The sequence below is a fragment of the Eschrichtius robustus genome, chromosome X (genome assembly GCF_028021215.1).
Source record: "Eschrichtius robustus isolate mEscRob2 chromosome X, mEscRob2.pri, whole genome shotgun sequence".
Lineage (NCBI taxonomy): Eukaryota > Metazoa > Chordata > Mammalia > Artiodactyla > Eschrichtiidae > Eschrichtius > Eschrichtius robustus.
The window spans coordinates 38,467,880-38,490,959 of record NC_090845.1 but is presented as its reverse complement, the minus strand read 5'-3'; the positions used below and the strand labels follow the sequence as shown (position 1 = coordinate 38,490,959).

Genomic DNA, 23,080 nt, shown 5'->3' with positions numbered 1-23,080 from the left:
TGCCAGGCACTAAGTATTTCAGACTGTATTTAATTGTCACAACAACCCAGCAGGGTAGCCCTCCTTTTACTGTGAGTAAACTGAGGCCTAGAGAAATGAAGTAATTTGCTGAGATCAAATTAAGATTGCTTAAGATCAAAGAGCTAAGAAGCAGCATTTTGAGTCCAAGGCTAACACTCCTGAATACTGCCACTTTGCTGTGAAACAGAAAGTCAGGGGAAGGCTTCAATGTTTAGACTCTTCCCTCAGAGCCTTTTGACTACACACAATTTTAAAATGTTTTCCAAGCTCAAGAAGCTCACTAAAAGCAACTAAAATTGAGATGACCTCTTGTCATTTGGAGTTGACAAGCCATTGCCTTCTGACCCTCATGGCACTTATTTGGAACTTAACTCAGATTACCTTATGCAAGGAGCTCTAATTATCATATGACGAAGAGTACTAAATCATCTAAGCTCGATGCTTCAAGACCATGGTGGAAGAAGTCCTCATCCCACTCGAGGCGATGCAGCCCTCCAGAATCCGGGTGATGTGTCGTCCGTCCTGTTTGCCTCTGCTAGGTAGCCCAATGGCGGATGTTTTTGAGCTTTGTGTCGCCTTGGCACACCGCAGGCGCATAACAGGTGCGCGGTGCAGACAGCCAACGGTCAAATTTCACTAATGTCCAGATAGGCTACAGCCAACCTGCGGGCTTAGGATCCAGTTAAGTGAACTTTCTAGAATTGTATAACGCAAGGAACATAAGTAATTCAAGAACTGTGTCTTGAGCACCCTCTTACACCTCTACAATAAAAAAACCCCACAAAACAGGAGCACAGGCTTCAGGAGAGGGAGCCCAATCGTTGGCTGGCGAGGTCTCAGTTTAAGGGAACAGAGTAGAGGCTTCCTGGGCGAGCACCAGACAGAGTACATAACGCGTCGGTCGTCATCTAAGACGGGGGTGGGGCCGACGTGCCCCGGAAACTAGAACTCCCTGCCGCCTGGCGGTTGGGGGAATCCGGGGCGCCTTCGGGCGGGGCCACGCCCACAGCGCCGCCGTCGCCTCGGGCGCGCCCAGGCTTCCGCGCCTGCGCACTACCGTCCGCCCCGCCCCTCGCTCCGTGGCCCCGCGGGCTGGGTCCCGGCATGGTTCTCTCCGAGTTGGCCGCGCGCCTCAACTGCGTCGAGTACAAGAACTGGGTGAAGGCGGGTTACTGCCTGCTGCTGCTACGCGGCTGCTTGCAGGGCTTCGTCGGCCGCGAGGTGCTCGCCTTCCACCGCAGCCTGCTCGCCGCCGCCCCCGGCCTGGGCCCCCGCGCCGCCTGCCGCAGCGGCTCGCGGTGCAGCCCGCGCGCCCGCCAGGTGAGCACCCGGCCCAGGGTCTTGACCGTCGCCCCTCACCCCGTCCGCGGGCGCAGGGTCTCGTGCCCTCCCCGGAGCCGGGCCGACCGCCGTGCCTGGGGTTCAGATGCCCAGACGCCGCCCCTCCCTCCCGGGCCCCTCCTCACCGCCGCCCCCTGTAGTTTCAGCCTCAGTGTCAGGTGTGCGCAGAGTGGAAACGGGAGATTTTGAAACATCACACCAGCAGAAATGGAGACGTCCACTGGGGAAACTGCCGGCCGGTCCGCTGGCCGGTCGACGCCTGGGAGGTGGCCAAGGTAAGCACCTGCGGTCGGGAGGGTAGGAGGAGTTGGCCCACCAGGTAGGAGTTTCCTGGAGCCCGGGGCGTCTGTTGGGTCTGTGTGGGAGCTGGGGCCCCATAAACAGATGCAGAGAGAGATTGGGCTTTTGATCTAGGGTGTAGTGTCTAGGCGGCTCAGGGCTGTTATATCGGACCCCAACGCAGCTTAGTAAAGTAGAAGATTTCAACAAGAGACGCTGGGTCAAGATGTAGAGCGAGCATCATGGGCACAGGCACAGAGGGAGAAGCAGGCAAGGCGTTTTGAGGGTAGGCTCCCTGAGTAGCTCACTTTGTCTGTAGGGTGCCATGAGGATGGCAGAATAAGCCAAGGGAAGTTGGGGCTAAGATAGAAAGGACCTTAAGTGCCTAGCTAAGGGGTAAAACTTTGGGGAGGTAGGGGGTGGGGTAGGCAGCCAGATAAAAGGGGACTCTTCGGCCCGTTTTCAGATCTTGGCGATGTGACTTACTAGCTGGGCTGATTGAAGAATTTTTTTTGACTTTTTGATATGTGCCAGAAGCCCAGTAGGAGGGGGGTAGGGGGAGTCGAAGTAGCCTCCTAACACAAATTCGCCTCTGGAGTCAGTCTACATGCTAGTTACCAGCAGGCACAGGCTTGGTGCCTGGGAAGCAGGGATCAGAATCTCCGCTCAGCTGCTGTGGTGCACCACTGGGCCAGCCTCTGTTCCCTAACCTCAAAAATGAGGAAGTTGGACTATATTGGTGGCCCCCAGACTTTTGGCTATCGTGGTCCAGTAAACCCACCATACCCTCTCCCCCTCTCGTTTGTTGCTGCCATAGAATTGCCAACTTTTGCTTTTACTTAGAAAAGAAGAAAACTTAAAACTCTACCCTTTGCTATGACCGTCCCTCACCTGTTTGTTTTCTGTCGCTGCTTTCATACCCTCAGAATCCTCTTGAAGCCCATGCCACCTGTTTCTGCCACTCTTTCCCTTCTTCACTGCCGTCACCCGCAGACCTAGTCCAACCACATGTGTATATTCTCTCTCCAAGCTGGACTCCCCGCTCGAGCATCCTGTGATCCTCTCGACCTCAGCCTCCCACTTGCATACTTACACCCGGACTGTGTCAGCACAGGGAGCTGCGGTGTCCAACATCCTGCTTGCCCTCGGCGTACTTATTCAACCCGCCCCCACCTCTGCCCCACCCCTCGTCCCTCTCCAACGTCCACAGCTCTGAGGCTTCCACTGCTTTCCCAATCCCCAGCAGCCTCTGCCCTCCCAGCTTCCTTTGCTTCCTCAGCCAGCCCAGATTCCACAGTCCATCATTCTGTTCAGTCCCTTGCAGTTGTCTCGGTCTTCTTCCTCCTTTCTCTGCACTTGCCAGGCTCAGCTCCAGCCCTGATGACACCACACCTGCTGCTCTGGGGAAGAATCTTTCGAGGGATCTTTCGCTTTCAGTTCTTGATCACGAGCCCAGCAGTCTGGCCCTGTCTCTCCGTAGCCTCCTGTTCCCGGAGACAACTGTTGCTGCCTCTCCTCCGCCGAGCTCCCACTCCTGTTCCCCCACCTGCAATCCCAGCTGCTAACCTTGCTCTCGCTTTCTTATCTTTTTACCAGACCTCCCGACCTACCTCCATGTGCACCATCTTCTTCCTTCTGCTACAAAGGAGGAAGGGCGTCTCTCCTCTTACCGCCCTGTCCCTCCACTTGAGTGTTGGACCTTATCCCCTCCCACCTGCCCAAGGACTTTGAGTCTCCACTCTTCCAACCTCCCTGCTTACTCCCATCACCATACAAATAGCCTTAGTACTGCCTTGGTTTATTCAATTTTTTTTAAAAAAGAGACTCAGTATAGAGTTAATATATGACTTAGCAGTGCCAGTCCTAGGTACATACCTGATGAAGTGGAAACGTGTCCACACAAAAACCTGTTCACGAATGTTCATAGCCGTACTCTTCACAGTAGCCAAGAGGTGGAAACAACACACACGTCCATCAACTGATGAATGGATAACCAAAATGTGGTCTATCCATACAATGGGATATTATTTAGCCATAAAAAGGAATGAAGTACTGATACATGCTACAGTATTGCATGAACCTTGAAAACATTATGCTAAGTGAAAGAAGCCAGTCATATATTGTATGATTCCATTTATATGAAATGTCTAGAATAGCCAAATCTATAGAGGCAGAAAGTAGATTAGTGGTTGCCAGGGCCTGAAGGAGAGAGGGGGCAATAGCTAATGGGTAGAGGGTTTCTTTTTGGGGTGATGAAAATGTCCTAAAATTGTGGTGATAGTTGTGCAGCTCTGTGAATATACTGAAAACCACTAAACTGTAAATGCTTAATTTTTTTATTGAGGTGTAATTGACTATAATGTTATATTAATTTCAGGTATACAACATAATGATTCGATATTTATATACTTTGTGAAGTGATCACCACAATAAGTCTAGTTAATGTCCACTACCCTGTGTGGTTGCAAATTTTTTTTTCTTGTGATGAGAACTTTCAAGATCTACTCTCTTAGCAACTTTCAAATACTGCAGTACAGTATTATTAACTATAGTCACCATGCTGTGGATTACATCCCCAGGACTTATTTATTTTATAACTGGAAGTCGGTGCCTTTTGACCCCCTTCACCTATTTTGCCCACTCCTCCACCCCCCACCTCTGGCAACCACCAGTCTGTTCTCTGCATCTGCGAGCTCGGGTTTTTGTTTTAGTTTCCACGAATAAGTGAGATCATATGGTATTTGTCTTTCTCTGTCTGACTTATTTCACTTAGCATAATGCCCTCAAGATCCATCCATGTCATCACAAAGAACTGTGTACTTTATTTATTTTTTTAGCCATATTATTACATTTTATTTTATTCATTGAAAATAAATAATTATCAATGAATCCTTTCTAGATTTTCTAGTTTCCCAAAGTTCCCTGTATTCACATTCTTTTTTTTTTCACACACAAACACTGTATTTTATTTTTACAAGAGATAAATAAACTGACACCAAGCATTGTAAATGGATGACCACAACAAAAGCAACAGTGATTGCAATTACCAAACATGAGACACACTCAGACTATGTCATAATATTGACATTCAATCCAGTAATCCTCCACTGTAACAGCTCCTTTACTTTGCAGTGATAATTGATTTGTATATTTTTTGCTTCTGAGTCCTTGTGGGATTTTTTTTTTTAATTCAAACAGAAAGTCACAAAAATTATAATCATCCTCATCAGTTCACTCAGTCCCATGTAATTAATTTTTTTTTTCATCTTGATATTTTGTTAGCACTTTTATGAATTCATCAGTTTTCCATTAGAGTTCTGAAAATGCTTATTCATTCAGTTCAGTAGTATAGTCAGTTACCAGAAACCTGTACTTGTCAGAGTCTTTTCCATGAAGAACTGTGTATTTTAAATGGGTGAATTATATGGTATGTGAATTACATCTTAATAAAGCTTTAAAAAAAAAATTGAGTGAATACTTGGAAAATAAAATTTGAAAAGAAAGAAAAACTTCCTTCATCCATTCCGTCCAGCTGTCTTCCCATTTCTCTAACTGCCTCCCATATACATACCCAGTAGAACTTCTCAAAAAGTGCTTTATGCCTAATTCTCTTTTCAGGGTTCATGCAGGTCCCGTTGACTCTTCAACCCACTCCCCTCTGGCTTCTGCCCCGCCACTCCACTGCATGTCTTGTCAGGGGCACGCGTGACCTTCAGTTCTCTGGCCTCGTCCTTCCTACCTCTCAGATATTCGGCACTGCCGCACTCCCGGCCACTCTTCTTGAAACAGCCCTGGCTTTGTGACAGCCTCCCCTCCTGGGTTTCCTCCTGTCTCCCCGGCTCCTCCTTAGCCTCCTTCTGAGTGTCGGTTGGCCTTCCTCCGGCCTTTTCTGTCCCTCCCCACCCCGCCTTCTCCCCTGGTGATACTGCCCAGGCCCGTGGAGTGAAATATTAAATACTACGTTTCTGCTGATGGCTCCCAGATTCGTACCCCTAGCTCTGCACTCTTCTGCGCTCTGGAGGCCCATACCCAGCTGCTACTTGATGCCTCCACTTGATCACCTCCTGGGTACTTCGTCTTTACTTCTCAAGCAGGACTCTTCATCTCTCCCCGCCAGCCTGCGCCCATGCCCCACCACCAACTACCTACAATCATTCTTGCTTCATCTGTTTCCCCCCACCACCCCTCTTATTTGTACGAGCAAATTATTTTTGGAATCCTCCTCGCCATCTGTACATCACAGCTCTCGCCCCCTCTCCTGCCAGCTTCCCACCTGGCCACCTCTGTTGCTCTGCTCACCCCTGGTTGGTCCTTCACACAGCAGGATGTGCGGTCTTCATGTGGGAATCAGATCGCTTTCTTCCTTTGCCCAAAACCCTTGGATGGCTTCCCGATGTCCTTAGAATAAACTCCAAACTCCTTGTCAAGGCCAGTAAGGCCCAGCATGTTCTGGCCCCTGTTTATTTCTCCAACCTTGTCTCCTGCTACTCAGTGAAGAGACAGGAGGGGGTAGTGAGAGGCAATAACGTGTGTTTCTCACCCAGTGCTTGTCACATACGGAACCTGGCGGTAGGCGATACCATTTTAAGAAACAGCTTTCAGAGGCAAGGAGGCGGCAGAGCCTCTACGTTGGCTTCTGGTTCTGAGGAAAGGAAAGAAGTACTAGAATAAAACCTTGACGTGGGAGAGACAGGTTTATATTGGTGAGAAAATGCCAGACTGGACATACCTTGTAATGGGAAAGAAAAACTCTGCTTGGTTTTGAGGCAACTAAGGCCCCTCCCACTTTGGATGTTCCTCTCAGCCACAGTTGGAATAAGCAGTGTTTCTTTTCTTCTTCTTTTTTTCCTCTATTGCGTCAATTTAGTTTGCCCGTGATACATTAGTTAAGTTCTTTGTTAACATTTGTAACATCCATAATCTACTTCTTTCAGCGGGTTGGCCAGAGACAGTGATGGTCTTGGCTACTGTACCTTTTGATAGGGGCCATTCAGTGTGTGTAGAATTCTTCTCAATTACGTGAGGCCGAGGTGTGTGATTCTACCACCATCAGGAACAGAGCCCTGACTCTCCTTGGGGGGTGTCGGCCCATACCACGTGCCTTTTTCAGAATAGCACCATGAGCAGCCCTGTAGGAAGGTCTCTTTATTTAGAGTTCTTTTTTTGCGAGTCATTTTTCATATGTCATCTCTTCTAGTCCCTTGGCAGGAATGTACTCTTGAGCTTCGTAGCTTGGTAAAGTTGTTGCCTTCAGATGTAAATTTGGAAATACTTCAGGAAAGAAATATGCCCAAGCCTTGCTATGACACCATTTGGGGGGTACACACCATAAAGTGCTACAAAAGGCAAGCTCATGCTAGAATGAGGCCATTCTGTTGTATCTAGTATCTCAAACCCTGGGACCCCGTCTGTAACGCCTGTGTAGGTCCTGCTCACCTTGCACCATCAGCATAATAATTGCCAACATTTGTGACCTGTGTATTAGCATGTGGCAGGCACCGTGCAAGTGCTTTACCCGCATTAACTCATTTAATTCCCGAAACATCCTTCAAGGTAGATGAGGACAGTTAGCCCCCATTTACTGATGAGGAATCCGAGGATAGGTAACTTGCCCAAGGTCACACAGTTGACAAGTGGCACAGCTGGGATTTGCACCCCAGCTCTGTCGCATTCCAAAGCCCAGACTCTTAACTTTCTACTACCATACTGAACTTTCTCGAGTAATTTTAAAGTGTCCACTTGGGAGTAACTATTACTTTTAAATCTTCTTTAACAACTCAGCCACTGAAACTTCAGTAAGGAAAAGAAAAGGGTGCTTTCTACCCCTGCCTCCTGCTTATATGCCATTAAGAAAGGACAGTTAGGTCAAGCGTATAAGTGTCTCTAATAGCAAGTGGACAGATAGAGCAACTCTTCAGTTATTGCCCTGGGCTGAGGCTTGGCTGCCGCACTGTTTCCCGACTTGTGTTTTGGACTCATGAGGCTCTAACTTGAAACCCCAGTAAGAGAGTTGCAGTCATCATTTGCGGAACAGGCACATAACGTTTGTCCCACTAGCCCCATATAGACAGATGTCTCCTAGGGTCGGAGGAGACTCAGGTGCCCCTTGGGCCTCCCCTGCTGCAGGCCTTCATGCCCCGAGGACTGGCAGACAAAACACGACCCGAGGAATGTGACGCGGTTGCTCTTCTAAGTCTCATCAACTCCTGTGATCACTTCGAGGTTGATCGAAAGAAAGTCACAGAGGTAAGAACTGTCAGACTGAAAAGCAGACAGAGTCGGTGGGGTGGGTACTGTGAAGACCAGCCAGGAGCCACACCCCGTGCTGCTAAAGCAGCCGTGTGGGCAGAGCTCACGGCTCTCCCCAGACAGTGGTGTGCGAAGGAGTTAGACTTTGGTCCACAGTTGTCATCGCTGAGCAGGCAAGCAGGGCTCACATCACATGCACCTTCTGTGATGTCCCAGAACCCCTGTGTGAATGCAGGCGGGAGACTGACCCTTCCACCCTCCCCTGTTGAACTTTTCCAACAACCTGCTGTTGCACTGTTTGCCACTAAATCGACGAGCCTCAAATTTCTCTTCCCTGTTCTGCCATAAACAGAAGCAAAGTAATCTTCCATATTAAAAAAAAAAACAAATGCAGAGTAATGCGTCATTCTGTCCATTGGATGCCAGCATTTGAATCCTGCCCTTCTCAAAGCTCATTGGCTAAACAGTTGCAAGACCAATTTACCTAGAACTGAAGAAAATAGAAACACTAATGGATAAACAGTGTCAGAACAGATCGCTACGCTTGTCAGACTTCCTCTGGGAGATTTAGACTATCTCCGTTTCACCAGAGAACAGCTCTGGCACATTTGTTACTCTAAGGATCCTTGAAAAGGGTATATAGCATACCTCGATTATTTATAATATGTAGAGAAAATGCATGTATATTTTGCTAGCATGCCAGCAGCTGAAAGGACTGAGAATCCTTTATCATCAGCAGACTCAAAAACTATCACAGTATAAAATCAACCCCTTTGGTAGCTTTTAACCAAGAGTGTACAAGACTTGGCATGAATTATATATTAAAAGATTTTTGCATTGTCTGCTTCGGCCTTTGGGTATTCTCAGAGCCAGTAGCCAATAGTCTTGCTCTTTGGCAGGTGGTTTTAAGTTAGGGCATTTGGGGGATTGTGCGAGAGATACCCACCCAGCCACAAGATTTCAAGGACTAATGACAGTTGTAGGCTTGTTTGTATTTCTTACCCCAATTAATTTATTCAAGTGGCCGGGGGTTGAACATCCCCCTCGAGCCTTGACAGCACCTGCAGGCCGCACACTTGTGGATTTTAGAATTAACAAGGCCTTTCGACAGTCTTTCTCTGGAACTACAAAATCTCAGTTTACCCCACTATTGGCCTTTGAAGGCTTTTCTCTTTTTTTGTCTTTCTATAGGTGATTAAGTGTCGTAACGAGATCATGCACTCTTCAGAGATGAAAGTGTCTTCTGTGTGGCTTCGAGATTTTCAGATGAAGATCCAAAATTTTCTGAATGAATTTAAGAATATCCCAGAGATTGTGGTGGTATACTCCCAAATAGAAAAGGTATAAAATCACGTTTAACAGTTCTGGCATAAAGAACTAAGGGGGAAAAAAAGGAACCACAGTCACTCATTTAGAATTTGAAGCTTATTAGATTTAAACAAAATTCTAGAATGTAAGCAGGGGAACAATATTGATATGAAGTCAGAATTGTGATTGGGCTGAGCAGCTTTTCTGTGGTCACGGGATGTTATTAGAATGGATCCAGTCAACGATGTTTAATTACAAATTCTTTGAGTAACCGAGTAGAATATCTTTTTTTTTTTTGGAATATCTTTTACATTCAATCAGTTCATATATTCGGTAACCCAACAGCTGTTGACATCTGACTGGGCTGTTTACATCCCTGAGGAAGATCAGCCAGATGGGTGTGACTATGAAACAGGAGTTTACCTGAGTGAGCACCAAGTAAACGAGATAGAGATGGAATTACTAAAGGAAAAACTTCAAGAGCTATATCTTCAAGCAAAAGGACAAGAGGTGTTGCCTGAAGAGGTAAAAAAAAAAAAAAAAAAAAAAAAAAAGCATTATATCCTCTGTGTGAGTAAACAAAACAAAGAAAGGCACCAGGGAGGAAGAGTAGCACATTTTAACTTACTAACGGTTATGTTTCTGCTTTAAAAGTCAAATAATTTCCAGAAATGGATATTCTTTTGGCACAGGTTACTGTTACCCTTAAACAAATGTTTTCACTCCATCAGCAAACATTTGGGTGCCTAATATGTGCCACAGAGTGGAAGACCACAGGAGGGGCGACCACAGAATCCTGAACCGCAGGCTCCTGCGAGTGTCTGCATCTCAGAGGGGGGATTGCAGAAAAAGGCTTTGCTGAGAAGGCGCTGTTGAGCTGGGACTAAGAATGAAATCAGAGTTCGGCAAATTGGCAAGAGCAGAAGAGCATTCTTGGCAGAAGGCATTTGAAAGACTAGCCTGGGCCAGACAGTGACAAGGCGAGCGTAGGAGGGAGGTATGGTCGGATGTGAGGGTGGTCAGGTAGGTCGAAGCTGTATTTTGAAAGGTCTTCTATGCCTCACTATGGGGTTTGGACCTTATTCCCAAAAAGCAGTTGGGAGCCAACAGAGGTTTTAAATCAAGAGAGAGTAAACGAATAGATCAGATAGGGCTTTTAGAAAGTGACGTCTTAATGGCACTTGGAGGTTGGAGACGAGCCAGGAGGCTCTTGCAGTTGTGTGAGGGTGAGAGAAAGAGGACAGAAGCTAGAGGTGTGGGGGAGGAGCCGGGTGCTGGAGGCACTACTGGGGCCGAGCTGACGGCTCGCAGTGGCTGGTTAGATTACTTGGGGCGTGGCTCGGGGCTGGCAGGAGGCGGCGAAGGAGGGGTTAAAGGATTCTAGCTCAGGACACTGCAAGCTAATGATCGTCTCAAGTACAGGAGATATGAGTCCCCTTTGTTACATGCAAGATATTAAAAAAAACTAACAGTAGTAGAATTATATTTTGGTAAGGTTCAGAAATAGCCCAGCACTTGCTGGATTAGAATTCCAGATTCCCAGGATGTCTTGGACAGATCATTTTACCTCTCCATTCTACCTTGTCCGAGGAAAGTAGTTTTACTGGCTACCTCGTGAAACACAGCGTGTTTTAATACAAAGTGTGTATTTCATTTTTTAGGCCATGCTCCGTACTGGTCCATATGCCTATGTTAACTTCTGACCTTGACCCAGGTGCTTCACTCAGCTTGATGAGCTCCTTTAGCACAGGGACTGGGTACCAGTGGTTTGGGGGGTGCACCCAGCCTGGCACACCATAGGTATTTAAAGTGACGAATAAGGCTGTTAAAGCTGTTTTCTAAATCCATCTGTTTCATCTGGCTTTTTTTTTTTTTTTTTTTAATTTTCAAAAAATATTCATTTGTTTGGCTGCATTGGGTCTTAGTTGCGGCGTGCGGGCTCTTTTAGTTGCGGCATGTGGGATCTAGTTCCCTGACCAGGGAGCGAACCCAGGCCCCCTGCATTGTGAGGGCGGAGTCTTAGCCACTGGACCACCAGGGAAGTCCCTCATCTGGCTTTACTTTAAAATGCCATTAGAACCATCCCCAGTTTTCTTTCCGCTGCTCTTTTTAAAAGCAGAGTCAGACGACAGAAGAAAACCGGGGGATCAGGCTCATGGTCCCTGAGTCATCAGAAATTCTCTCCTCTTTCTTGAGGGAGCTGCAGTTCTTTTCCTGTTTGTGTAACAAAGAGCAAAATGCATCAGTAGCAACACGCTGAAACCAGGAGTCTCTGCAAGGTGGGAGCGGGAAGGGACCCTGGTAATACCCTGCTTTATAGCGACCCTAAGGGGCAGGCGCTGATGGGCTCAAGGCCTCACGGCTGGGATATGAGGGCTGGCCCGGGGGTCTTCCCGCTCTGGCCCTGGGCCTGCCTTCCCATGTGCCGTGCAGCAGCTCTCATGTCACCGAGCAGCTAGCAATTGTAAATTTCGACCCTTCATTATCTCTGTTTTACAGAGAGGAAATTGGGGTTAATTGGCTTGTCCTCTGAGTCCCAAAGTCTCTAGATAAAGGTGATAAATTCTCGTTTTTCATGCTTTCTGTTCAGTGGACCGTGGCATTTCTCTTGATATTTCAGTTGATCAGAATGTAAGTTCGGATTGATTGGCACGTTATCTTTGAGAAGCTGAAGGATGGCTTTCCACGATGTGTGGAACAGACCTCTTTTGAAAGTTCAGCACCAAACACGATTATTCATGTTCTTTTGGGTTAGTCTCCAAAGTCAGAGGATTTGATAAACCAAATTTCAGTGACTCTAAAACACTATGAATTGCAAGACACACCATTAATTCAGTCACTTGTAAGAAAAAAAAAAATGCTGCCAATTTACTGTAAGACACTATCAATGGTAAGGTGCATTCTCATTCGAGATGTTAAAATATGAAAAAAATGTGCAATTAGGAATCAAGAAATGCAGTGGTTGTATTATGACCACGGCACTTATTCTGTGAATGTTTAGCAAGACCTGTTTCTGGTGTTCATTAAAACAGCAGGGCTCGGGTTGGAAAGCCAAGTTGAGAAGAAATGGTTAATGGTGGTGATTTAGTACGACAGTCCCCCCAAAGGCATCAAGGAGCACGGGAGTGAGTGCCAGGGACCACGAAGCAGAGAGAGCTCATCATCTCCATTCTTTTCTGTCCAATTGGCGAGCCTTAATGATAAATAACATTATAAAAGGGGGCTCCCATTAAAATACACCGTGCGTGCATAACTGTGATTGTAAAATGCGGTCCGCCTCGGAGCCAAATGGGAGCAGCAGCTGCCACCCAAGAGCCCTTCACATACGCCTGCCGGCCCTTGGTGCTCTGTTAGGATCTGGGGGGTTCAAAATTCAGCCGAAGAACGTTGAGCGCAGTAAGTGGCTAAAAAGCATGCAGAGAACTTGCACATTCTTTAAAATCATTACTGATTTCTTAAACCCTGGTTGGGGGGGTGGCGCTTTCAGGGGGAAACTCAGGGAGAAAGTGACAGAATGCAGTCGAGGCAGGGAAAGGAGGGAAGTGACACTCCATTGGTTATAGTGCAGATTTATTTCATGAGTGAGTGCCTACTACTTGCCAGGCGCAGTTCTAGAAGCTCGGCGTGCATCAGTGAACAAAACAGACGGTAACCGGTCAGCATAATAAGTAATGACGCGGCGAGGTAGAAGGAGGAGGACTGTGTGCAGCAGGGTGTGGGGCTCAGGAGTGGCCGAATGGGGGTGGGGGCTGGGCCGCGTGGGGTGGCCAGGCAGGCCCCACTGGGAGGCTGAGACTTAGCGATACCGTGGAGGAGGTGCGGAGCAGCCGTGTGCGCTTCTGGAGGAGGAGCACTCGGGCGGAGGGCAGGGCAAGCTAAGCAGGGTGGCTGGAGTGCGGTGAGGAGCTGAGAGAACGGAAGCCTTGTGGGCCGTTGGGAGGATCCAGGCTCTTCCTCCTGAGACGGCAGCCGCGCTGAGTTCTGAGCAGCAGAACGATGAAGGGAGCACGCTGGCCGCCGTGTGGAGGATGCAGGGCCGGGGGCCAACGATGGAAGCAGGGAGACATTAGGAGGCTGCCGCAGGTACCAGGTCAGAGAGGTGGTGGTTCAGACCAGGGTGGAAGGGTGAAGAGTAGAGGTGGTGAGAAGGGGGACACGTGTGGTGTGTGAGAGAAGGAAAGGCGTCAAAGACACGTCCAAGGGTTTTGGCTTAAGTGCCTGGGAGTATGGAGGCGCTAAGCATCTTTTGCCTAGAACAGTGCCTGCCTGGCACATAGTAGACTCTCGGTACACTTTTGTTAAACGATTGTTGGAAGGGAGGAATGTACCAGACACAGTGCTAGGTGCTTTTAGTAGATTATTTCTAATCCTCACAGGAATGCTTGGTGGCGTTGGTGTCATCATCCTATATTTGCATATATGGAAGTAAGCTCAGAGAGATCAAGTGTCTTGCCCAAAGTCACACAGCTAGTTAAGTGGCAAAGCTGGGCTTCAATATCCAAGTCTGTCTGACTACTTTTCTAGCACTTTGTTTTTCCATCTTTACTTCCTTTTCCCATTTAACATATAAATGTGCACAAGCCTTCCCCATTCTTAATAAATTTTTTTAAAAACTCCTTTTGACTCTTTCTCCTCCCCCCAAGCTAAAATAATCACCCCTCTTGAGCACATTTCAAGAGCAGAGAGGGTCGGGAGGTGACAGCACAAAGGATCATAGCTCCCAAGTCATCAAATGAGAAGGTCTATGGGAAGGGAGGACCCCACTCCATCTTGCAGGGTATGTGTGGTGCACAGACCAGGCCGGCATGGTCTCGGGCATCTGATGGGAACCAAGGAATGGGAAGAACCCTGGGGTGCATCTAGAGCACCCGGCACAGGCAGTGAGTGCTAACGGTGCAGTACCCGCAATTACTAATGTACACTGTGAATTATGTCATTGATGTAATCTTCATTTCACGTTTTTATGGTTTCCAGATTTATTATTTAAAGCCCAGGTATCTTTCAGGAGCTGTAGGCTTGTTTCTAGCCATGTAATAAACAGCTCCAGCTGAAGGGCACATCCCCATCTACCTAGTAACCTATCTGAAGACCTCTGGTCATCCTCAGCTCCACCCTGGCCCTCCCTGTTCCCTGTTCATCCTGGCCACAAGCCCTAGCCAGTCTTCCCCTCCCTCCCATCCCTGGCAGCCATCGTTCTGCAACCGACCATCTCATTCGCTGGCATCACAATAACCTGGTGCCTGCTTAGGTTCTGCCCTAGCCCTACTGCACCAGAGTCAATTGTGTACATCTCTAAAGTTTAAGAACCACCACTCTGCTAAGAGTAGGGTACTCCACCCACTTTCCTTCGTTAGATGTCGATCATCTTGACTTAGCTTGGAATTGGGGGTCCCTCATTTTAAACAATTCACCACACCCCAAAATATTAATAACTCTCTTCTTTGTAATAAGCACAGTGACCAGTGAGGGTATCCTTGGATAAGCCGAGTGAAAACACTTCCGTGGTACTATTCTAAGAATACATGCTTTTATTAGTTTAAATGTCAGGAAGTATGTTACTGGTGGGAGTTTAAATTGGTATAGCCTCTAGAGATGACAGTTTTGGCAAAATCTATTAACATTAAAACAGAAAACTCTTATCAATTAAAACTGCATTCCACTTCTAAAAACAGATCCTACAAATAGCCCGTCACTTTATGCAAAATGACACATGTCCCAGGTTAGTTACTGCAGCAGTATTTCTCTTAGCAGAAGGTTTGAAATAATATGTTAATATATGAGACATCCATAACTGAAAAACTATTCAGCCATTAAAAAAAATAACGAGGCCACTCTTTATAATCTGATATAGAAAAAAATCAGTTGAAGAACAGTGTCTAATATGCTGCCATTTGTGTTTTTAAAAATGTGTATGTGCCAATTATGTCTCAAAGCTGAAATTTTAAAAAGGTGTGCACATATATACATATATGCTCACGTGTAAATGCATGGAATATCTCTGGAAGAGACAAGAAACTTCATTGTGGTCACCTTTAAGAGGAGCTGGGTGACTGGGGACAGGATGTGGAAGAGGACCAACTTCTTACGTTGTACCCTGTGTTCATCTTGAATTTTGTACCAGTATATTTATTACTAGTAAATATGTATGTATATTTTATAAATATTGAATAGTAATAAATACATATGTATACATATTTACTAGTAATAAATGTGTACAAAATTCAAAATGAAAGAGCATTATATGTAAGTGTATACATTTGTGTATATGTGTGTGTATATACATATGTGTATGTGTAAATGTATTTAATCATAATAAATGGGTACAAAATTCAAAATGAAAGGGCTTTATTTTATTTTTATATATACATATATGTGTATGTATACGTATGTGCGTATATATGTGTATACACACACACACACACACACACACACACACATAGGTATAGACATATAGCCCTTTCGTACAAATGCAGGAAGTTTTACAGCAAAAAAAAAAATCATCTTTTAAAATTTTTTTCCAGTTTTATTGAGATATAATTGACATACAGCACTGTATAAGTTCAAGGTATACAGCACAATGATTTGACTTACATATATCGTGAAATGATGACCACAATAAGTTTAGTTAACGTCTGTCATCTCGTATAGATACCAAAAAAAGGAAAAAAATGTTTTTTACCTTGTGATAAGAATGCTTAAGATTTACTCACTTAACAACTTTCAAATATACCATACAGCAGTGTTAACTATTGTCATTGTGTTGTACATTACATCCCTAGTACTTATTTATATTGTAAACTGGAAGTTTGTACCTTTTGACCACCTTCATCCAATTCCCTATTCCCACCTCTGGTAACTGCAAATTTGATCTCTTTTTATATGAGTTTATTTTTTTGTTTTTGTTTTAGATTCCACATATAAGTGAGATCATACAATATCTGTCTCTCTCTGTTTGACTTAACTTAGCATAACGCCCTCTGGGTCCATCCATGTTGTCTCGAATGGTAGGATTTTCGTCTTTTTTATGGCCAAGTAATATTCCATTGTATATATATATACCACATCTTCTTTACCCATTCATCTGTTGATGGACCCTCACGTTGTTTCCTTGTCTTAGCTATTGTGAATAATGCTGCTAATTAACATGGAGATGCAGATATCTCTTCAGCATGGTGTTTTTGTTTTCTTCAGATATATTCCCAGAAGTAGAATTTCTAGATCACCTGGTAGTTCCTTTTTTAAGTTTTTGAGGATCCTCTATACTGTTTTCCAGAGTGGCTACACCAATTTACATTCCCACCAACAGTGTACGAGGGTTCCCTTTTCTCCACATCCTCGCCAACATTTGTTACCTCTTTCTGATGATGACTGTTCTTTTTTTTTGGCCGTGCCGCATGGCTTGTGGGATCTTAGTTCCCCAACCAGGGATTGAACCCAGGCCTTTGGCAGTGAGAGTGTGGAGTCCTAACCACTGGACCGCCAGGGGATTCTCGATGATGACCATTCTAACAGGTGTGAGGTGATACCTCATTGTGGTTTTAATTTTCATTTCTCTGACGATTAATGATGTTGAGCACCTTTTCCTGTACCTGTTGGCCATTTGTATGTCTTCTTTGGGAAAATGTCTACTCAGGTCCTTTGCCCATTTTTTAATTGGGTTGTCTGTTTTTTTTGCTATTGAATTGTGTGAGTTCTTTTTATATATATATGTGTGTGTGTGTATACATATATATATGTATAATTCTTTTTTTTTTTTTTTGGCTGCGTTGGGTCTTTGTTGCTGCGCACAGGCTTTCTCTAGTTGTGGCGAGCGGGGGCTACTCTTCCTTGTGGTGCGCGGGCTTCTCACTGCAGTGGCTTCCCTTGTTGAGGAGCATGGGCCCTAGAGCGCGCGGGCTTTAGCAGTTGTGGCTCGAGGGCTCTAGAGCGCAGGCTCAGTAGTTGTGGAGCACGGGCCCAGTTGCCCCGCGGCATGTGGAATCTTCCCGGACCAGGGATCAAACCCGTGTCCCTTGCACTGGCAGGCGGATTCTTAACCACTGCGCCACCAGGGAAGTCCCTCTTTATATATTTTGGATATTAACCCCTAAAAGCAAAAAATTTTAAGGAGACAAGCAAACACTCCCTTGCGTGGCCCCAGAACCAGCTATTGGTAGACACATGAACAGGAGCCAGTCTTGGAGCTAGTAAGTTTTTCATCTGAATTTCAAGTCTGCTATAAAATTATCTAAGCTGTGCATTGTATGGTTTCTTCTTACAGATCTTAAATCAACTGGAAGTGGTGAAAGAATTTCTGAGAAACAATGAGGATCTTAGAAATGGTCTTACAGAAGATATGCAGAAGCTAGACAGCCTCCATCAACAGCCTCAAAAACTGGATTCGAAGGAACCTAGGGCACAGACACCTGAAGGGAAGGCCTGAAGTGAGTTTAAGCATATGATAGTAAATAAGGACAGAATAGCCTCATCTCTTTAATGTCTGTTCTCTTAGGTAAGGCCATAACACACATAGTCTCATCTGAAGTTCCCCTATGTCCTTATTATTTGAAAGAAAGGACACGGAGCTTTGTGCTCTTTCTAATTGATGGTTCTCACATCTGTGAATTAGTTCAAGATAAACTCCCTGTCAGCTTTGTTTAGTCAAGTATACCTGAAGTCATTGGTCTAGTCTTAAATGAATCAACTTTATGACATAGTCAAGAAGCATTTCAGCCCTAAAGTGATGCCAGTGATGCCTCACTCTTAGCCGTGGCATGAATAATAGCAATTTGTTAATTTTCATAAGAAAAACTTGTTGGAACTTCCCTGGTGGTCCAGCGGTTAAGACTCCGCGCTCCCAATGCAGGGGGCCCGGGTTCGATCCCTGGTCAGGGAACTAGGTCCCACATGCCACAACTAAGACCCAGTGCAGCCAAATAAATAAATTAACTAATTAATTTTTAAAAATACTTGTTAAAATAAGTAACTATGTTCAGTATTTTACTTTTTTTCCTCAAATGAAGACAATGAATTATTTTCTTTTATTTTAGGTTGACCTGCAACAAAAATCAGGCATGTTCTGTGAAAGTCAGCTGGGCTTCCATCTCAGCCATCCTTTTCTGTGCAAAAGGGAAAACTTACCCAAGTACTCCACTCAAACAAAAAGGAATTTGTGTCATCTTTTCCTGGACTTTCCTTTAACTCTTTGGGAGTTTTTTTTTTTTTTTTTTTACATTCCTAAACTTGGTGCTATGTGATCTGTACCAGCCAAAAAATATTAGATACTCTTGTGCCAAACTTGCTGTCATCCGGGCTTTTTTGTTTGTTTTTTGGGTTTTGTTTTTGGTTTTGTTTTGCTGTGTAAAAGGTGAGATTCTTTTCTGGTCCTAAAACTCTAACTGCTTAAACGCTAAAGGCTGTGTTCGGCCAGGCCTGTGTGAAGGGCCACGCAGAGTTCTCTGCCCACTGGCACGCAAGTCCTGTGCCCACACCCTTGCCTGAAAGTCTCATTCATGAGGATGCCCAAGGGTGGGCTGTGATGTACATGTTGAGATATAAATCCTTTTTGCCAGCAGGCAAGGAAAAAATGTGCCCGAAAGGCCATTTTCTAGCCATTTCCAGTTAGTACAGAACTGTTACTACCTGTTTCTGGTAGCTTGAGGCAGTAGGACAAAGAGGTGGGCTGGAGAACACAGTAACTTGACTGACCAAAGCAGGGGGAGGGCCCAGGCCAGCATCACAAGCAGGGATGTCTGGGAAAGTCTTGAGGTTGCTGGCTTGTTTATGGCACTCTTAAGAAAAGTCAGCCTTGGTGGCAGTCACAGCTCTTCCGGTTCAGTTATAACCTGAGTGCCCAGCACAAGGCCTGGCCCTTGCGTGCTCAATGAATATTCATTAACTGAAGGGTCAACTGATAGCTTAGAGGTATTCATAGACGCAAATGTTAGTTATACTGTTAACTAAGCCTTGTCCTTTGTTACGAGATTGAGGAATGAAATTTTAATATTCTTATGGAAGTTCGAAGATATCATTTTCTTTCAGCAAATTCACAAATTCATTCATACTTCCTTATTCCTTTTACCCAAAAAGTCATACACTTTTGACTTTGTCCTGTTTGTTTCCTAAACTGCAAAACCCCTGTCCCATTGCATGCAGTGGTCTGTGGGATCAGCTTTACCCTCACCTTCCCCTACCTCTGCTCATTTCCAAAGCCAGCAGTACTGAACTGGGCCTTGTCGCCCCTGGACCTTGAGGGACAGAATTGCCACATTCCCCACTGCCTGGAGGAAGTGCTTCCGTTTCGAGCCCAGGTGAAGCCCTGCTCCTTTGCTTACTCAGCTGCCCAGCAAGGATGTGATTTTTAGAGAATGGGGGTGGGGGGATGTATTTTTACCCTGAAATGCATTTAATGTAGTTCTGTAAAACCTGGATGAATGCACATATGCCTGTGACTTCCTGCTTTCATCTTTCCTGCTACTATTTGGTCTTTAATCTTACATTTTCTTTCTCCCTTCATTTCACGGAGTTCCTTTAGAAGACTTCAATAGTAAAGTAACAATTTTCTTTCATCTTGCAACTTCCCGCAAACTAAGAAACTTCATGAAATATTTCCTAGTTTCCACATGTAAGATAACAAAACTTGGGATCAAATTAAATCTTGATTCACTAACCAATTTAAGATCTGATTTCTCACCTTAGGAACTTTGGATTATGAACACTTTCATTTCATACCTCTTGTATCTGTTTAGCTTTTCCTTATCTACCCAAGAAACGTTTATCAAGTATCAACCACATGCCAGGCACTGAAGTTGATGCAAATGGAGGATATGTAAGGTATGGACAATGGTATGTGAGCTGTCATCTTACTGGATTTATTGTCTGCTCTGATGAATTAAATATACTGTTCAGGGAATTCCCTGGCGGTCCAGTGATTAGGACTCAGCACTCTCACTCAACTGCCGGGGCCCGGGTTCCATCCCTGGTCGGGGAACTAAGATCCCACAAGGCGGGAGGTGCGGCCAAAAAAAAAGATATTGTTCAGAAAACATTATTCTGTCAACATTTAATTACATTAAAATTGAAACGAAGATAGGAAGGCATGCCTGGAGGGGGCTTTAAAGCAAATATAGCTTTAAAGCAAACACAGCTTTAAGACTTCCATGGTGGCGCAGTGGTTAAGAATCCGCCTGCCAATGCAGGGGACACGGGTTCGAGCCCTGGTCCGGGAAGATCCCGCATGCTGCAGAGCAACTAAGCCCGCGAGCCACAACTACTGAAGCCTGAGCACCTAGAGCCCGTGCTCCACAAAAGGAGAAGCCACTGCAATGAGAAGCCTGCACACCACAACAAAGAGTAGCCCCCACTCGCCGCAACTAGATTGAAAAGCCCATGCGCAGCAACGAAGACCCAATGCAGCCAAAACTATAATAAATAAATAAATTTATTTTTTTTAAAAAAACACTGTAATTAAAAATAGCAAACATAGCTTTAAAGGTTGATCCAGGGACATCAACCCTGTGGGACTCTCTCCCACAGATCTGTGCACGTGGGCACAGGGCATGGACAAAAGGGTGTTCACAGCAGCCTTGGCAGGCAGCCATCGAGAGAGGACTGGTTAAATAATCACAGCACATCCATGCTACCGAGTATTATGCAACTGTTAAAAAAGGCTACAGGGGCTTCCCTGGTGGCACGGTGGTTGGGAGTCTGCCTGCCGGTGCGGGGGGGGGCGCGGGTTCGGGCCCTGGTCTGGGAGGATCCCGCGTGCCGCGGGGCTGCTGGGCCCGTGAGCCACGATTGCTGGGCCTGCGCGTCTGGAGCCTGTGCTCCGCGGCAGGAGGGGCCGCGATGGTGAGGCCCGCGCGCCGTGATGGAGGGTGGCCCCCGCTTGCCGCGGCTGGAGGGGGCCCTCGCGCAGAGACGAGGACCCAGCACAGCCATAAATAAATAAAATTTAAAAAAAAAAAAAAAGGCTACAATGCCATGATAGGGAATGACGTGTAAGACATTAGATAGAAAAGCAGAACGTGTAACAATGCATAGCATGCTATAAAACTGTGGTATTTTCAAATAACAGAGGTCTGAAAAGTTGTGTACTTTTCCCAAGCTTTTTTGCCATGTTACCGCTGACAAAGGAATTGGGGTCGAATTTGGCTTTTCTAGTTTTTGCACACGCGTATGAAATTTTTACAACAAAGCTGCACTCCTGTAGTTTGAAAACTTTTCATTCAAATTTTGAATTTCAAAATAATAGACATAAATTCAAACTGCAAGACTTAACGTGTCACGCTTCCTGGAATATATTGTAGCCTCCATTTTTGCGGGGGTCAGCTCCACCTCCAGGGGCACTCGTGAGTTATCAGGGTCAGGAGAGGCCCAGGAAGTGGTTTCCTTCCCGCACAGGGCTTCATCATCTCTAAGTGCCTTGTTTCTGTCCAGCAATGTGATTTATTCCCAGCCTCTCCCTGAGACACAGTATGAGGTTCATAGTTTTGAAAGAATTACAGGAGAAAAATGGTTGTAGCATTAGAGTTGTAAAGATAAGGCAGTTCGTTGGATTTTAGCCTGGGCTTTGCCAGGAAGGTCAGAGGACCTAAAGAGAAAGACGTTACTTATTAAACTCAGTATAAAACCCAAATTCTGGGAAGTAACAATAGTGTGTCAATAACAAAAGCTTCTGAAAAAAAAGCTCTGCCTATTTGGAAAATGTTTTTGGCTTCATAAAGCAGTGGTAGAGACCTGTAGACAGTTTAAGTTAAATTGCCAAGACCAGAAAGAATTATGTTTGAGAGTTTGGGGAGATTATGAAATGATTATTACCCTAATGATTTGAAGGGTGTGTTTTTATTAAAGTATTAATCACTTACATGGCTTTAAACACTAATATCCTAGGCAACAAAGGGTTAGCTCTTAGCTGGGTGGGCATACTACAAATTAGATCCTGTAAGTGGAGCATTGCATTAGAATGGAGGTGTTGCAATCTTTTGGATATTTGCTCTAATCGTTTTGCCCTCTAAATTATAAATGTAGAGTGACAGGAAATTATCAGCAGGGTTTACCTATTTTCCCCTTACCAGGTTAATTAGAAACCTAGCTGCTCTGATATGTCTTCAACAGACAGTGGCCTTTTACTGAAATATAATAGTCAAATTACAAAATACATTTTGTAAAAACAAATCTAAAAATGCATTAATTTCCACTCATGTAAGAGCAAAGGGGGAAAATCCTTTAAAATTTTAATAAAAATCTCGATAAAGGTTATGATTCATTTCAGAACTTTCAGAACTGCTTTTTATTAACGTATGATAGTCTGAACTATCTAAAATATTATGAGCTACCACCTATCTTCCAGAGACTTCTTTCCTGCTTCTCAAACCCATCCTCTGTAATATATGCATGTTTGTAATGACCACAAAACTGTAAACTGAGCATTTTGTGACATCTCTTGGGGAAGGTGGGCTATGACCTTACATGATTTATTACTTCCTACTGAGTTTCAGGAAGGCAGGAGAATTTTTATTTCAGAGCCACGTGTGGTAGCCAGTCTCCAAGATGGCCCCCAATGATCCCTGCCTCCTGCTATTCCCACCCTTGTGTTGTCCTCCCACAGCATACCAAGGTTGGTCCATGTGACCAAGAGAACACAGCTGAAGTGATGGTATGTCACTTCCCAGATTAAGCTATAAAAGACTATGGCTTCCATCTTGGGCTTTCTCTCTCTGGGGGAAGCCATGTTGTGAGCAGCCCTATGGCCCACATGACAAGGAACTGGAGCCTCCTGCAAACAACCATGTGAGTGAGCTTGGAAGTGGATCCTCCAGCAAGTCTTCAGAGACTGCAGCCCCAGCAGACAGCTGAGAGACCCTAAGGCAGAAGCACCCAACTAGGCCCCTCCCAGATTCCT

General features: G+C 45.3%; 1 protein-coding gene across 1 annotated transcript; it reads left to right on the top strand.

The window, feature by feature from the left end:
- The first annotated feature begins 1,104 nt into the window (after window positions 1-1,104).
- CXHXorf38 (chromosome X CXorf38 homolog) lies at window positions 1,105-19,846 on the top strand. The gene is made up of 7 exons (XM_068534087.1): window positions 1,105-1,341; window positions 1,503-1,637; window positions 7,768-7,887; window positions 9,082-9,231; window positions 9,544-9,723; window positions 17,459-17,621; window positions 18,228-19,846. The coding sequence occupies exons 1-6, from the start codon at window positions 1,126-1,128 to the stop codon at window positions 17,618-17,620; spliced, it is 963 nt and encodes a 320-aa protein (XP_068390188.1). The 5' UTR covers window positions 1,105-1,125; the 3' UTR covers window position 17,621; window positions 18,228-19,846.
- Window positions 19,847-23,080: the final 3,234 nt, after the last annotated feature.

What these genes read in the sequence shown, in the direction of transcription:
- CXHXorf38 (XM_068534087.1), top strand. Translation starts at nt 1,126, where the DNA reads ATGGTTCTCTCCGAGTTGGCCGCGCGCCTCAACTGCGTCGAGTACAAG. An exon ending in ATCGAAAGAAAGTCACAGAG is followed by an intron (nt 7,888 to 9,081) that starts GTAAGAACTGTC and finishes GTCTTTCTATAG; the next exon opens with GTGATTAAGTGTCGTAACGA. An exon ending in TATACTCCCAAATAGAAAAG is followed by an intron (nt 9,232 to 9,543) that starts GTATAAAATCAC and finishes GTAACCCAACAG; the next exon opens with CTGTTGACATCTGACTGGGC.